General features: G+C 40.2%; 1 protein-coding gene across 2 annotated transcripts in view; it reads left to right on the top strand.

The window, feature by feature from the left end:
- The window catches only part of Ap1s3 (adaptor related protein complex 1 subunit sigma 3), a 62,303-nt gene extending 51,902 nt beyond the window's left edge, over window positions 1-10,401 (top strand). The window contains exons 4-6 of one of the 2 annotated variants that reach the window (XM_029538949.1): window positions 3,520-3,657; window positions 4,764-4,955; window positions 8,475-10,401. In XM_029538949.1, coding sequence (XP_029394809.1) covers window positions 3,520-3,657; window positions 4,764-4,808 — 183 coding nt within the window. In that variant the 3' untranslated portion in view covers window positions 4,809-4,955; window positions 8,475-10,401. The remainder of the gene's footprint in view (window positions 1-3,519; window positions 3,658-4,763; window positions 4,956-8,474) is intronic. The other variant, XM_021199098.2, reaches the window with a different exon arrangement.
- Window positions 10,402-13,911: the final 3,510 nt, after the last annotated feature.

Genomic DNA, 13,911 nt, shown 5'->3' with positions numbered 1-13,911 from the left:
AAAGAAAGAAAGAAAAAGAGAAAGAAAGAAAGAAAGAAAGAAAGAAAGAAAGAAAGAAAGAAAGAAAGAAAGAAAGAAAGAAAGAAAGAAAAAAACTGGAACTTTGCCCCGGTTCAGCAGGTTGTCACCTCTACTTATGCTTAAATGGAGTTGGGCTGCAGAGCAGCTCTTTATATAGAGTTGCTATATACGCAGTACTTGCTCCCTCACAACATTTGCTATAAAGATGTGTGTGTTGTGTGTATTCAACTCTACAAACCTCCTTACCTTATTCCTGGAAATTAGATGCAGTGAATTGATTGTTGCATGCCTTTAGGTCTGGGGACAGGTGTCTCGTGGGAGGTTCCTAGTGGATTTGTAGGGATGTTTGTCAGGTTACCTGGCAGGGCTCTGTTGACAGCTCCATCTTAACAAGACTCCTGTCTGCTTGGCTTTCTAGTCTGTGCCTGCCTCGAATGCTGAGCTTTCTCTGCGTCTGCTACTCTAACCCCCGCCTTCTGCCTCTCCTGGCCTCTGGTAACTGATTTCTTCTGGTACTTTCTTGTCTATGGATGTCTAATTTACTGTAATTTCTTTCTGTTCATATTGTTCAAAATTATTTTTTAAAGATATATTTATTTAATGTATATGAGTATACTGTAGCTGTCTTCAGACACACCAGAAGAGGCCACCAGATCCTATTACAGATGGGAATTGAACTCAGGACCTCTGAAAGAGCTCTCAGTATCTTAACTGCTGAGCCAGCTCTCCAGCCCCTCCAAATTATTTTAAAAATGCATTTACGAACCCTTCTAAACATATAATCTTTTAAGCTTAAACAAATGGATTACAGTATGCATATTTTCCTATAACTTTATTATTCTCCTTATAAGCCTATTAGAGATTTTTCTACATCTTTCCATGTAAAACTACCCTATTTTTGTCTGTTTTGTTTGTTTGTTTGTTTTTTGTTTTTTGGAGACAGGGTTTCTCTGTCCTGGAACTCACTCTGTAGACCAGGCTGGCCCTGAACTCAGAAATCCACCTGCCTCTGTCTCCCAAGTGCTGGGACTAGAGGTGTGTGTCACCACTGCCTGGCTTACCCTATTCTTTTCAAACTGTACATAGATACATACAATACCAATGCCATTATAGAGATGTACATGCATGACTTGAACAGTTCTTTATGAATAAATTTTGGATTGTTCTTAATTATTCTTATAAATGAGTCCCCCATAACCAGTGCTCCTTATGTGTCTTGTTGGACATTGATTTTAATATATCATGCAGCTAAGCCCCTTCCTGTTGGGTTCAGGAATTTAAAAAAAATTATCCTTGGGTAATTATTATTATTACTTATTATTATTATCTGTGTGTATGAATATGTCCTTGGTGTGTGTGTTATGTGTGTGTGTGTGTGATTTGTATGTATGTACACCAGTGCGTGAAGGATCCATTGCACATGTGGAAGTCAGAGGACAACGTTGGAGTATTATCTAGAAGCAGAATGACAGAAATGCCAAAAAGCAAGGTCTTCCCACAACTGTGGACTGTGGTAGATCAGGTCTTTGTTTTCATTTTGGCAGGTGGTTCTGCCTACATGCTGGCTTTATGGCCTGAATGGAGCTGATGCAGAAACCATGCAGGGATGTTCTTTACTGGCTTGCCTCCCCTGGCTTGCTCAGCCTGCTCTCTTATAGAACCCGAGACTACCAGCCCAGAGATGGCACTACCCATAAGGGGCCCTCCCCCCTTGATCACTAATTGAGAAAATGCCTTACAGCTGGATCTCCTGGAGGCATTTCCCCAACTGAAGCTCCTTTCTCTGTGATAATTCCAGCTGTGTCAAGTTAACACAAAACTAGCCAGTACATTCATTTATTTTGCTGGGGGATTACATGTTTGCTAGGGCGTGTGTGTAGAGGTCAGATGACAACTTGTGGGGATAGGTTCTCTCTGTCCATCTTGTGGGTTTTGGTGCTCAAACTCAAATCTCAGGGTTGTCAGCAAGCACTTTTATCCCTTGAGCTGTCTTGCCTCATCTACTCGTACTCACCCGTCAAACACAGGGTAGTATGGGGGGGGGGGAGTCAAAGAGAATCATCCAGAAGGTCTGAGAAGGAGTCTCCAGTGTCAGAGGAGGACTGTTCAATGGCACAGCCAAGCAAGGAAGAAGAAATCTCGTCATCAAGAAACAGATTGGCAGGGGCTAGAAAAGATGGCTCAGGAGTTAAGCGCACTGACTGCTCCTGAGTTCAGTTCCCAGTAGCCATATGGTGGCTCACAACCATCTATCATGGGATCTGATGCCCTCTTCTGGTGTGTCTGAAGACAGCTAGTGTTATACAGTAAATAAATCTTAAAAAGAAAGAAAGAAAGAAACAGATTGACAAGGTTATCAGATGCTTCTGAGTCGTGAGCTCAAAGGAGGATGGGGGACTTTCAGTTAGACGGTTTAAAGAGAGCAGCTTCAGTTGGGCAGATAGGATGTGGGTACACAAAGCAGTTTCCAGTGACTTGTGGAGTACAGCAGTGTGGAGGACAGCAAGAACATCATGGAAGCATTCTCGGGTGGAAGCGTCCAGGTTATGCGTATTGAGACCTGTCAGTCTCTCTGTTGGTCTTTGACCCCAGTTAATGTGCAGTTTTGATAACTTGAAGCTTCAGTGAAATATGGAAATCTGCTTGCAGTACAGGTTTGTAGACCTGATCCAGACCCACTCACTCCATAGAGCAGGGCTTGTGGGAAGTTTTTAGGAGTCTTAACAGGTAAGTTTGATACATACAAAAACTGGCAGTTCACTAACCTGATCGCCAAGATGGTTAGACCCTAGTGCAGGAGAGTTAAGGTTCTGGACTTAACACTTCAAGAGAGGGACCCAGCTTCTGCTTGTGAGTGTGAGCACAGTACCTAGAGGTCTCCCTCCCCATACGGCGTCTCTTATTTTCCGTTACAACACAAAACATTGCATTAGTTACTTTTCCGTTGCTGCTGAAATACTGTGACCAAAAGCAGCTGATTGAGAGCAGTTTCTTTTGATTTCTAGTTCCAGAGGAGTTCATAATGGCAGGGGAGGCATGCTAGTGTGGCAGGAGCAAGAAACTGAGGGACCACATCTCAAACCTTACAGAGGAAGCAGAGATCTGGAGAGTGTAAACCGGGAGAGGGGTGAGGCTATAAACCCCAATGCCTTTAGCAAGGCTGTAACCTCAAGTGTTCCAAAACCACGCCAAGCGCCACCTTCTGGTGACCAAGTGTTCAAATACTCGAGACTCTGGAGGGCGTTTCTCTTTCGAGCCACCGCAAACCTTATTATCTAAAGACATGAGCTACTTTAACAAGACTTGGTTTTACCTTTGCTAAGGTCTAGAATTCTCTGCTCCCATCTTTATGTCCTTGAAATGCTATGTGGTATCTTGTGTTTGGATATCACCTGAATTGAATGGCAATGTTGGAAAAGCTGGAGATGGTGGCAGATGCCTCTCCTGATTCTACTGCAAATTTATCAAAACTTTGTTTTTTTTTTTTTTTCTCACCAGGTCTGTGAGCTGGATATTATCTTTAATTTTGAAAAGGCATATTTTATCCTTGATGAGTTTATAATAGGTGGAGAAATTCAGGAAACATCCAAGAAAACAGCAGTCAAGGCCATTGAAGACTCTGATATGTTACAAGAGGTCAGTATGGTTTTCTATGCCTGGGGTAATTCCAGCACTAATTATAATATAGTTAACAATGAGGACTGCACCCACATTTTGTTCTGAGCATAGCTTCCACTTTAAACAATTTGCATGGGTTAGCTTACTTAATGTTTTCAGCAATTCTAACTAGGTGTTAGCCTGTTTTTTAGCGAGTGACTAGAGACTTGCTGTGAAATGTTCTGCTCATTTTCATAGTTAATAAATATGAAACAGAGCTTTGGACCCTCGCGGTTTGGTCCTGAATCTTTGCTTGTCCTGTTTGGCTGAGCTTCAGGGTCGAAAATACCTTACCCTCTGAAGTGTATGAAATGCTTGGTGCTATTCTTTGCAAATGTAATTTTATGAGATGTATAAAAAGACTTTCATTAAAATGTCTGCTCTGCCCTGGGAAGGAAGAACAGTAGCACATAGTTATTTCATTTGCTGGGAATATTAGAGCTGTGTTATTGAAGATGGCATTTGTCATTTTAATTGAAATTTCCTACCTCTCTTGGGAAGGCCTTAGGTCTGTGTGCTCTTGTTTGCATGAATAGATCAGGAGCACGTGTGGCCGAAGTGCAGAGGTATAAATGGCCCTGAAGCCTGGGCTTGCTGCTCCTCCTAATTCTGTGGTTGCTCAAAAATATTCTGGAACTTTTCTTTTTAGAAGCATCTCAGATTTGAATCAGACCTAATAGGGGAACATAATCTACATTAGCTCCTACAAGGACAGTCAAAAAGAGCACTGTGTTCTGTCAACCCTTGCCTTCTAAAAGATATCAAACTCACCTGTTAATTTAGTCTAGACTAAATGACTAGTCCTAAACCAAGCATGTTTCCGGGTGCCTAAATTCTGTCCCACCTCTCCAACAATAGTGGGAAAAGGGACATTTATTTTTTTCCTGTCTCCTCCACTCTACTGGTCGTTTGTTTGTTTGTTTGTTTGTTTTCTTTTTTCTTTTTCAAGACAGAGTCTTATTATGTAACCCAGGCTGGGTTTGAACTCACGATCCTCCTGCCTCTACCTCCCAGTTTGCTGGGATGACAGTCATGTACCACCCCTGGCCTCAGTGGGTTTTTCCATCTTCCTGTTTTCATAACAGGTCAAGAGTCAAGAGGATTTCAAGAATTATAAAGTACCTTTTTAAAATTGGTGCTAAAGCCATTCTTCCTGCTATTTGGAAATAAGAGACTGGTTAAGTTAATAAGACATTAGGCATGATTTCCCAGCAGCTGTCTTGGCAGTACTGTGAGCTGATTACTTACCTCTGCCCATGGAGGGACTCCATCCTCAGGTGAGTGCAAATGAAGGAAGCTAAGGGCGGGCTCCCATAAGCAGCTCTGTGTTTGTCAGGTCAAATGCAACAAAAAGGGGGATTTTATGAGGTACTGAAGATGGTTTGGAAATTCCACAAAAGAGTATTTATTAAAATTTTCTGGGGCAGAGAAGCAGGGTATAGGGAGTGGGGGTTGGTCCCGAGATTCTCCTCTTGGTCTTTAAGATGTACGCTCCTTATAGAAGAGGCAGATTTTCTACAGGGGCTTTGGCACTACAGTAATTAAAGTTTCATGAACTGAGACCAAGCACAACTAGGCTATTTCAAAGTCCCCTAACTGCAGGAAACAGGTTTTCATGAGTTTTCAGTGAATCTGTGTTTCTAGATCCATTTAAATCTTGGGACCAGGCATTTTAGGAGCTCATTTACAGTAAGGCACTAATTGGTTGGTTCCTGTCCCTGGTGATTGAATGGACAGTGTGAAAGGTTTCCTGTGAAAAGTTTCCTCAGAGACTCTGGGTTAAACATTGTGTCCCAGTGAGCAGGCAAAATTGTGGCTGTCCTTAAATGTCACTTGTTAAATGAACAGAGCCGGCCAAATTAGAGTGTCACTAGTGTCCTTATGGGCTCTAGGACCCCTCCAATGATGTCAAGGAACATTTGTGGGGGGTTGAGAAGTTGACTTTGCATGCCTGTTCTGCTTCAGGAAGTATGAAATGTGTAGGGGGAAATGTTAAGATTGTATAAAGGAGAAGGATTGCCCCGTTATTTCTTGACCTTCAAGAACAAATATGTTCTAATAAGCACTAGAGGTTACTAGAGGCTGAGAAAGGCCATTATAACATCGTCTTCCCTTTAGAACAATGGCTCTCAAACTTCCAAATGCGTGACCTTTAAATACAGTTCCTCATGTTATGGTGATCCCCACCCCCAGCCATAAAATAAATTATTTTGTTAGTACTTATAATTTTGTTACTGTTATGAATCATAATTTAAATATCTGATATGCAGGATATCTGATATGCGACCTCGAAAGGGGTTGTGACCCACAGTTGAGAAACACTACTTTACAACAGCTAAAAACCCTAAAGTAGCTCTTAGAACACCCCTCCCCCCCACCTCCCCATTTACACTTCGTAAAGGTTTCTTAGGGCAGGGGAGGAAAACCAAAGTTATTTTCACATATTTATTAAGAAGACCCAATAGTCTCAAAGCTTAATCTGAGTATATCCAGGTTAGATATTGATAATCTAGAAAGTCTAATTGCTTGAGGGTGATTTATATGGGAGGGAATAGCATCAATGTGAGTGGTCTGATACAGTTAGAAGCAAAGGCTGAAGAGTAGACGTTGTAATTCTCAAGGTTACCAGGTGGGGGCAGCCATTAGTGGATAATCTTTACAGACAATTACCGGTCAAGAGGGGTAGGTCGAATGAAGTTCAAGCAGTGGGGCATCTCACACACACAAGTGGATTCATGAGGTACGACTTGGCGAGCGCCAGCATTTCAACCTTCAAAGCATTAACCAAAACTACCGTGAGTGACCATTGAGGAGGTAAAAATGTGTACCACCATGGTATGGGTCCCAAGATCTGACTCCAGGAGGACTCTCATGGGAGGACAAAGATTTGACACTGTTCCAGTTTTAAGTAGGTCCCAAGCCTTTTTAGTGGCAAATTCAAGAAAACAAAAACCCTTCCTCATGCTCACAGAGTGATAGCAGGACACAAACCTTTACATGGCCTCCTCTGGCTCGCAGAGTGATAGCAGGCCTCGGACAGGGCAGGTAGGGCAGGGTTCAGGCCCTGAGTCGCCTCATGCTAACGCAGGGCAGATAACCAGAGCCCAGTGGACGCTCGAGTCTGTGAGGTGTCCAATTCTTGTCCTTTGTCCATCTCATCAAAGTACAAATAGCCCGAAAGGGCCAACCAGGCAATGTGTCCATATAGTCGATTCCTTTTAGTCAAATTTGCAAAAGTGAGGCATTTTATTTGCAAAGATTATATAGCTACAGCATATATAAGATTAGAGTATCAAACAAATAGAGCATGCTATTCTTCTAGAGTTTGTCATCTTTTAACGTTGATATTGTGCTGTCATCTCTTACTCTAAATGAATTTTAGACTTGATTTGTTTTGGATCTTTCTAAATGGGGATGCATTTAATAAGCCCTACAAAACCCACCTAGGCTGTGGGCCAGTTGTGACTCCCCAGTCAAGTTAAAAGAAAAGGATGGAATATTCGAGAGGAGATCCAGAGCAGATGCCTTGGGGTATGGGCCTTTCTTGGCCAGTGCTCAGTTAGGAGGCTGACAAGCTTTGGAGGAAGCATTGGCTGACTAAGTGTAAATAATTTCAGCAGTGCTCCACTGGAATTCTAAGGAGATACAGGAAGCAGTTAGAAACCCTGATTTCTGATTTGGACATCCTCTAGATCAGTGGTTCCCAATCTTTCTAATGCTGTGACTCTTTATCATGGTCCCTAATGTTGTGGTGACCTCTCAACCATCAAATTATTTCATTGCTACTCCACTACTATAATTTTACTACTGTTATGAATCATAAATATATGCTAGGCAGGCTATCTGCTGTGTGATCCTTGTGAGGGTCATGGCCCACAGGTTTTGCTGCTCTAGACAATCTTGTTGGCCACTAGCCTTGATCTCTTTGGCCTACGCTGTCACTCTCTTCTGGGATGTTCAAAGGTAGCACACGTGTGGGGTGGATATTTAAGCATTGATTGCTAAGCAAGTTGACAGCGACTCACAGTGACTTAAGGTATTGTCTAAGGATAACTTGCTGTTCCCTTCTTCCCCTCGTTGATATAACCTGGGCCATGGTTTTTCACACATGTGCATCTAGTTCAGTAAGACGGAGTTTGCAGTGCCAATGAGGAATTCTCCTTGTAACCAGGAGGTACAAGCACTTAAAAGATGAAGACAGGAAAGTAAAATGCTGGGGCTTATTAGCAAATTTAGTAACTGAAAGAGGGTCTGGATGCTTTGGAGAAACTCTCTTTCAAAAAGCATGGCAGAAATCTTCCAGACTCATGACATGTTTATCCCCTCTGATTGGGCGATAGGTTTAATGAAGAGGTTCTGCACAGTATAGAAAACAATGTATATGCTACATTGTCTACTAGGGGCTTCTATAGCGTGCACATGCACACACACACACACACACACACACACACACACACCCCTACATTTGGTCCTCACAACCATTTTAGACAAATGAACTTTAAATCCGTAGTGGTGTCTCTCCACTCCAACATCTCTCTTCTCAAACATCTACTTCCTGATCAAACTTAGCCCTTTCTCAATTAAAAGTGATACATTTAAAACCACGTGTACATGTAGACAAATGATATTCAAACTTGCAGTCGCCTTCAGCAGATTGCAAACGTTTATGTCTCTGTATGTTTTTGAATTTTTTTTCAATCTTGCAAAATGAAACAAAAAGAATGAAAAACAAATCATGGGCTGCTAACGCCTATGGCTTGAAGGGAATGTTGCTCTTAGTCACTGTTCTTTTTCAGACAATGGAAGAATACATGAACAAGCCCACGTTTTAAGTGTACAGTCTACTTGAAGATTCTGAACGCTCCATGCTGTGAACCTACAAACAAGCAACTCCTTGCATCCAGTCTCCTCACAGCCTCTGGCACCACGCCAAAAAACAACTTAAAGGGATTCTGTGTTACCTAGCAAAACTTCAAGTTGATAGCATATGTCCTTATGGTTGCTACATGTCTGTATTATACTGTGTATCAATACTCACTGGGGCTCTAGGTGTTTCACATAATTGCTGCAGATTGAATAGCTGCTTGCTGTGTTTTAAGCCCTCGTGGTATTTTTAAGGTAATTTCAAATATTGGTTGCAATATGATCATTTTTGTTGCCATTTGATCTTCTACCTGTAGACTGACAACTACTTTGTGATAACACAATTTTGAATGTAAATTATATTTTATATAATGAATGCTTTTCCTAAATGTTTAAAAGTGTATATAAGTTTATGTTACTAGCTCAGATTTCATACATGATGCTTAGATATTTTTAACATGTTCAATGCTACTATAATTTCAGGTCAGATACAATGTATATGACTTTAATGTCTTGAATTCAACTTATCTTTTTTTTTTTTTTTTAGAATTGGGATAAAACTTCATAAGAGATTTTGATGTCTTAGAAGGTGCTAGATCAAGGTTTTTACTTTCAATTGAATATAAGGGACATTTCAGTAAGGTTGTGGTTTCTACAAACTATATATTTATTAAGGTTTTCAGAGATCTGGAGATGAAATGTTACAGCATCTCCTGTTTTTACCATAATACTGAGAGGAAGAGCTATGGCAATATTTATATAGCAATAATTGTGATCTCTACTACTATTTTGTATCTCATGTTCCAATTACTCCTTGTGATATTTTAGATAGTTTATTTTCAGATATCTCATTCCTTGTGAAACTTTAAAAAATACTTTTAATGTAAGGTGAATCTTCAAAGCTTCCGTAGGTCATGTGTATTTTCATTGTACTCTTCATGGGAGGTGGCTATTTCTATTTTTTTTTTTCCTCCTCTTCCCCAGAAAAATATTTTTGCTGACCATAATTACTGTGACCATGCCATCTTCATACTTCCAAAACAGAAGTTCTGCATAGCTGGGTACTGAGTCTGCTCAGACATGAAGTAGGAAGCTGATTGTATTGTAGCATTTGCTTGAGGTGTCTCTGGCTGCAGTTTTGTATATGTGTTCTCCATGTAAATGTTGAGGTTTGGTGGCCTTTGTACCTGAGTGCTAGGACTCTTGTGGTTAAGAGAATGTGGTTGTCATCTTTGGTTCATCTCATCAGACATACTTAAGGGAAGATGGCAAGACTAGAGCAGAAGAACAGACAGACAGATGGACCCATTCCTTATTATAACCATTTATTTAAAAACAATAATTCAGATTGCATATGAGCTAATAACTGGGCTTTTAATAGCTGACTTATCTTCAAATTAATATAATTTTGGTGGTTTGTTCTTTCTGAACATCTTTGTTTCAGCAGTCTTCAGTGTTGTGCATTAACTTTTTAAAAAAGTTTGGTAAAGATCTTTGTTTTTCAAACATCTTTGTAAAACTGAACTTTCTGTAACTTCAGAGGTTTTCTAGTTCCTTCCCATTGTCTTTGGAGGAAAGTATCTTTTGAGCTTCGTTAAATGTACTGCTTATATTCTGAATAATTCCATATTTGATCTTGTCTAGGTTGCACAAGAATTCTTTCTGTCAGTACTCATAGAAAGTGATCATACTTATTTGAATAAATTCAGAGGATTTGGGGAAGAGCTTACATGAGTTTTTGTGAAAAACCATTATGTATGTTTTCTTTATTATCATAAGATTCTAAGAAAAAATACTAAGTGAAAAAAAAAAAACCAATAGTGAATTTGTATAAAGCATCCAAATAAAAGGTTAAACATATGTTAATGATGAACTTGGTGTTCTTTCATGACTTTGATTCTTGCAGTTCCAACTTTGGTTTATGGTAAAATCCCTTCAGAATTTCTTGCTACTTACCAGTAAGGAGAAACTCTCAAGGTGGTAGGCAGTGCCTAGGAGAAGAACATAATATCTCTTTCTTTCCTCCTCCCGATGTTCCATCATTCCCTCACAGTGTGGTAACAGGACTTCCTTACCAGAGTTTGAGAAAGCAATCAATCTTTCATTACTTTCATTAACAAATATAAAGAGTTTTTTTTTTTTATTGAAACCTCATCTTGAAATCTCTTAAAATAATAGTAAAGCTTTCAACAGATAGACCATGCTTTGAAACCTAAACATTCTTCCAAGATGTTTATTTATCAAACCCATAAAATATCATTGATGAGTGGCATTGAATTTCACCTCTCCAAGACTTCTTCAGTAAGCACATTGATAAATGCTGGTGTATCTCTCCACGTGGTTCCTGCAGTTTTTGATACAGTACATTCAGATGTTCTGGGGTATAGAAAGGGAGCCAGTGTAAATGTGTAAATGGATGGCCATTACCTGGTTTCAACTCTGTTTTGACTTATTACAAAGGTAGTAAAGCTGGGTAAAACTGTGCATAGACAGTGAGCCTTGAGACTGAACGTCAGCAATGCTTTGTCATAGTTAGAATCAGAAGCATCAAATGACATCTAGGGCTTTATTGAAGTGGCCTCTTTCTCCCCTCCCCCAAGCACTCTCTCCTTCTTCCTCTCCATTCTCCTCCCTTCTCACACCTTTCCTCCTCTTCCTTCTTCTTATTCCCTGCCCTCCCCCCACTTAATGCCTTCCTTTGTCTCCTTTCCCCACTTTTCCTCTCTCTCTCTCTTCTCCCCGCCTCTCTGACTTACTGCTGTGATAATCCACCATGACCAAAAGCACTTTGGGGAAGAAAGGGTTTATTTCAGCTTATGATTTAAGCTCATCATGACAGAAAAGTCAGAGCAGGAACTCAAGGCAGGAAACTGGAGGCAGGAACTAAAGCAGGGACCATAGCGGATGCTGCTCACTGGCTTGCTCCCAGCACTTGCTCTTCTTGCTTGTTTATGCTTCACAGGACTGCCTGCCCAGGATGGCCACACCCACCATTGGCTGGACCCTCCCACGCCAATCATTAATAGTCATTGATCAGTGCCCCACAGATTTGTTCCCAGGCCATTCACCTGCAATTTCTCATTTGAGATTCCCTCTCCTCAGGTGATTCAAATTTGTGTCACGTTGACAAAAGACTAGCTAGCATACTCACTCTCATTTTTCCTGACACAGGATCTCACTGTGTAGTCCAAGCTGGCTTCCACTGTCACTGTCCCCAAACTGCTGGGATTATAAGCCTAAGATACACCTACCTGAGAGTCCCATTTTGATGAATGATCTGGTATGCAGTTCAGGCCTGCAGAAGGACTTTTCATAAGTTCTCTATGAATGAATTCACAGGTTTACTGAATCTTAAGGTCCTCTTGGATATGGGGTGCCTACAGCATATGCTGTTCCCATCCTGACATCAATTCTAGGTGCCCATTTACTGTTTTTCTAGTGTTTTGGAACATTACTAGGTAATGTGTAAGCATTCTTCAGAGAACATTTCTTAAGTAAGAAAAGTCAAATAATTTTTAGATAAATGCATGACTCCATCATGTCCTTCAGTGGAGTGACATTTAATATATCAGCCACAGTCCAGGGCAGACCCATGCTTAGGAATAGTGGACCAGAACAAATCAGATTCCATGTTTTTAGTGGCGTTTTCTTTCTTTCTATTTTTTTTTTAAGAGAGAGAAAGAACACAAAGTTAGATGGGTGGAGATGAGGGAAGATCAGGGAGGAGTTGGGGCGTGAGAAAGAATATGATAAATACACTGTGTGAAATTCTCCAATAATAAATTATTTAAAAAGAAAGAATTAAAGCAAAAAGATCATTTGCATTCATTAGAGTGGAATCAAATAAACCAAGAAGTGAAAGTGTGATAAATTTTCAATTAATGCAGTATAAATTTGACTGCTTGAAATATTAACTTTGGTTAAAGAAAATGAGCTTCCATAAAGGTCTTAAACTATAAATATTAGTTTTAATTATGTGGGATTAAATACATTTTGGAGAATTTATCTTCTATAATAAGTCAACTTAATGAAATTACATTTTTCTGTTATTAGAAATGGGCATTTTGAAGAAACAGCTCTCAATGGCATTTTGTCTAGATGATTTTTGAGTAATTGTAAGATTAAAGGCTAAGACCAAAGTTATGGAGAAATGAACAAGTCAAGGAAAATTAATGAGAAGAAAAGACTAAAATCAGTTTCATGTTCTACTTGGAGCAGTGATCACAGGTAGTAATAATACCAACAAAGAAAACAATTTTAGATTATTAATTGAAAATTTTACTAAAATTATAAAAGAATAGTTTGAAGGAAGTAGAAAATTTTTACAATGCAATGAACCAAAGCACAATAAATCATAAAGTAAAAATCAGGTGAGTTGGTGATTTCAGGGGGTGCTTCCTATGAGACATCACTGTGTGTCCTGTTTTTTTTTTTTTTTTTTTTTTTTTTGTCAGCTTGACACCAGCTAGAATTATTTGTGAAGAGAAACTTTGGCTGAGAAAATGCATCTATGTGAGATTTTCTTTTTAGTTTTTTTTTAAAAAAGTGATTTATTTATATTATGTATATGAGTACACTGTAGCTGTCTTCAGACACACCAGAAGAGGGCATCAGATCCCATTATAGATGGCTGTGAGCCACCATGTGGTCATCGAACATATGACCTCTGGAAGAGCCATCAATGTTCTTAACTGCTGAGCCATATCTCCAGCTCAGTGAGCTTTTCTTGCTTGTTAATTGCTAAAGGATGTCCCAGCCCACTGGTTGTGGCAGTGGTCTTTGGTATAAGAAGGGCTAAGCAAGCCATGAAAAGCAAGTCAGTAAGCAGTGTTCTTCCACGGTCTCTCCTCCAGTTCCTGCTTCTAGGTTCCTGCCTTGAACTTTCTGTCCTGACTATGCTGCTTCCTATATTGCTTTTGGTCATGGTGTTTTTACTACAGCAATAGAAGTCAGACAGACGAAGACACTCTATTCCTGTAGTCTGTATTTAAAATAGTGTTGTAAGGGTCCATGATTCGCCAAAGAATGACACCCCAGACTCGACTAGTGTATAAATGCAGAGTGTTTTATTCTGCAGAAGTCCAGCATGTTGGAGTCTCCCATTACCAAGATAGAGAGATAACCAAGTGAGCTCACAGGCCTGATTTGAAGTATATTAGGGGATTCCAGAGTAGGTGAGCTATATCTTGCTCCACCTCTAGGGACATTCTATAACTGGGGCATGAGGGCTGGAAATTGAGGTCTGGAAACTGTTGTTGACCCATTATCCTTGCCTCAGGCCAGGTGACAGGGCAGCTTTTTAGGGCAGGGCAATTTCTGACTAGCTTCCAGAAGCCTGTCCCCCCCCCCCGCTCCCCCCCACTCTCTCCC

This window comes from Mus pahari, chromosome 5 (assembly GCF_900095145.1).
Source record: "Mus pahari chromosome 5, PAHARI_EIJ_v1.1, whole genome shotgun sequence".
Classification (NCBI taxonomy): domain Eukaryota; kingdom Metazoa; phylum Chordata; class Mammalia; order Rodentia; family Muridae; genus Mus; species Mus pahari.
This window is presented reverse-complemented; position numbering and strand designations above follow the sequence as displayed.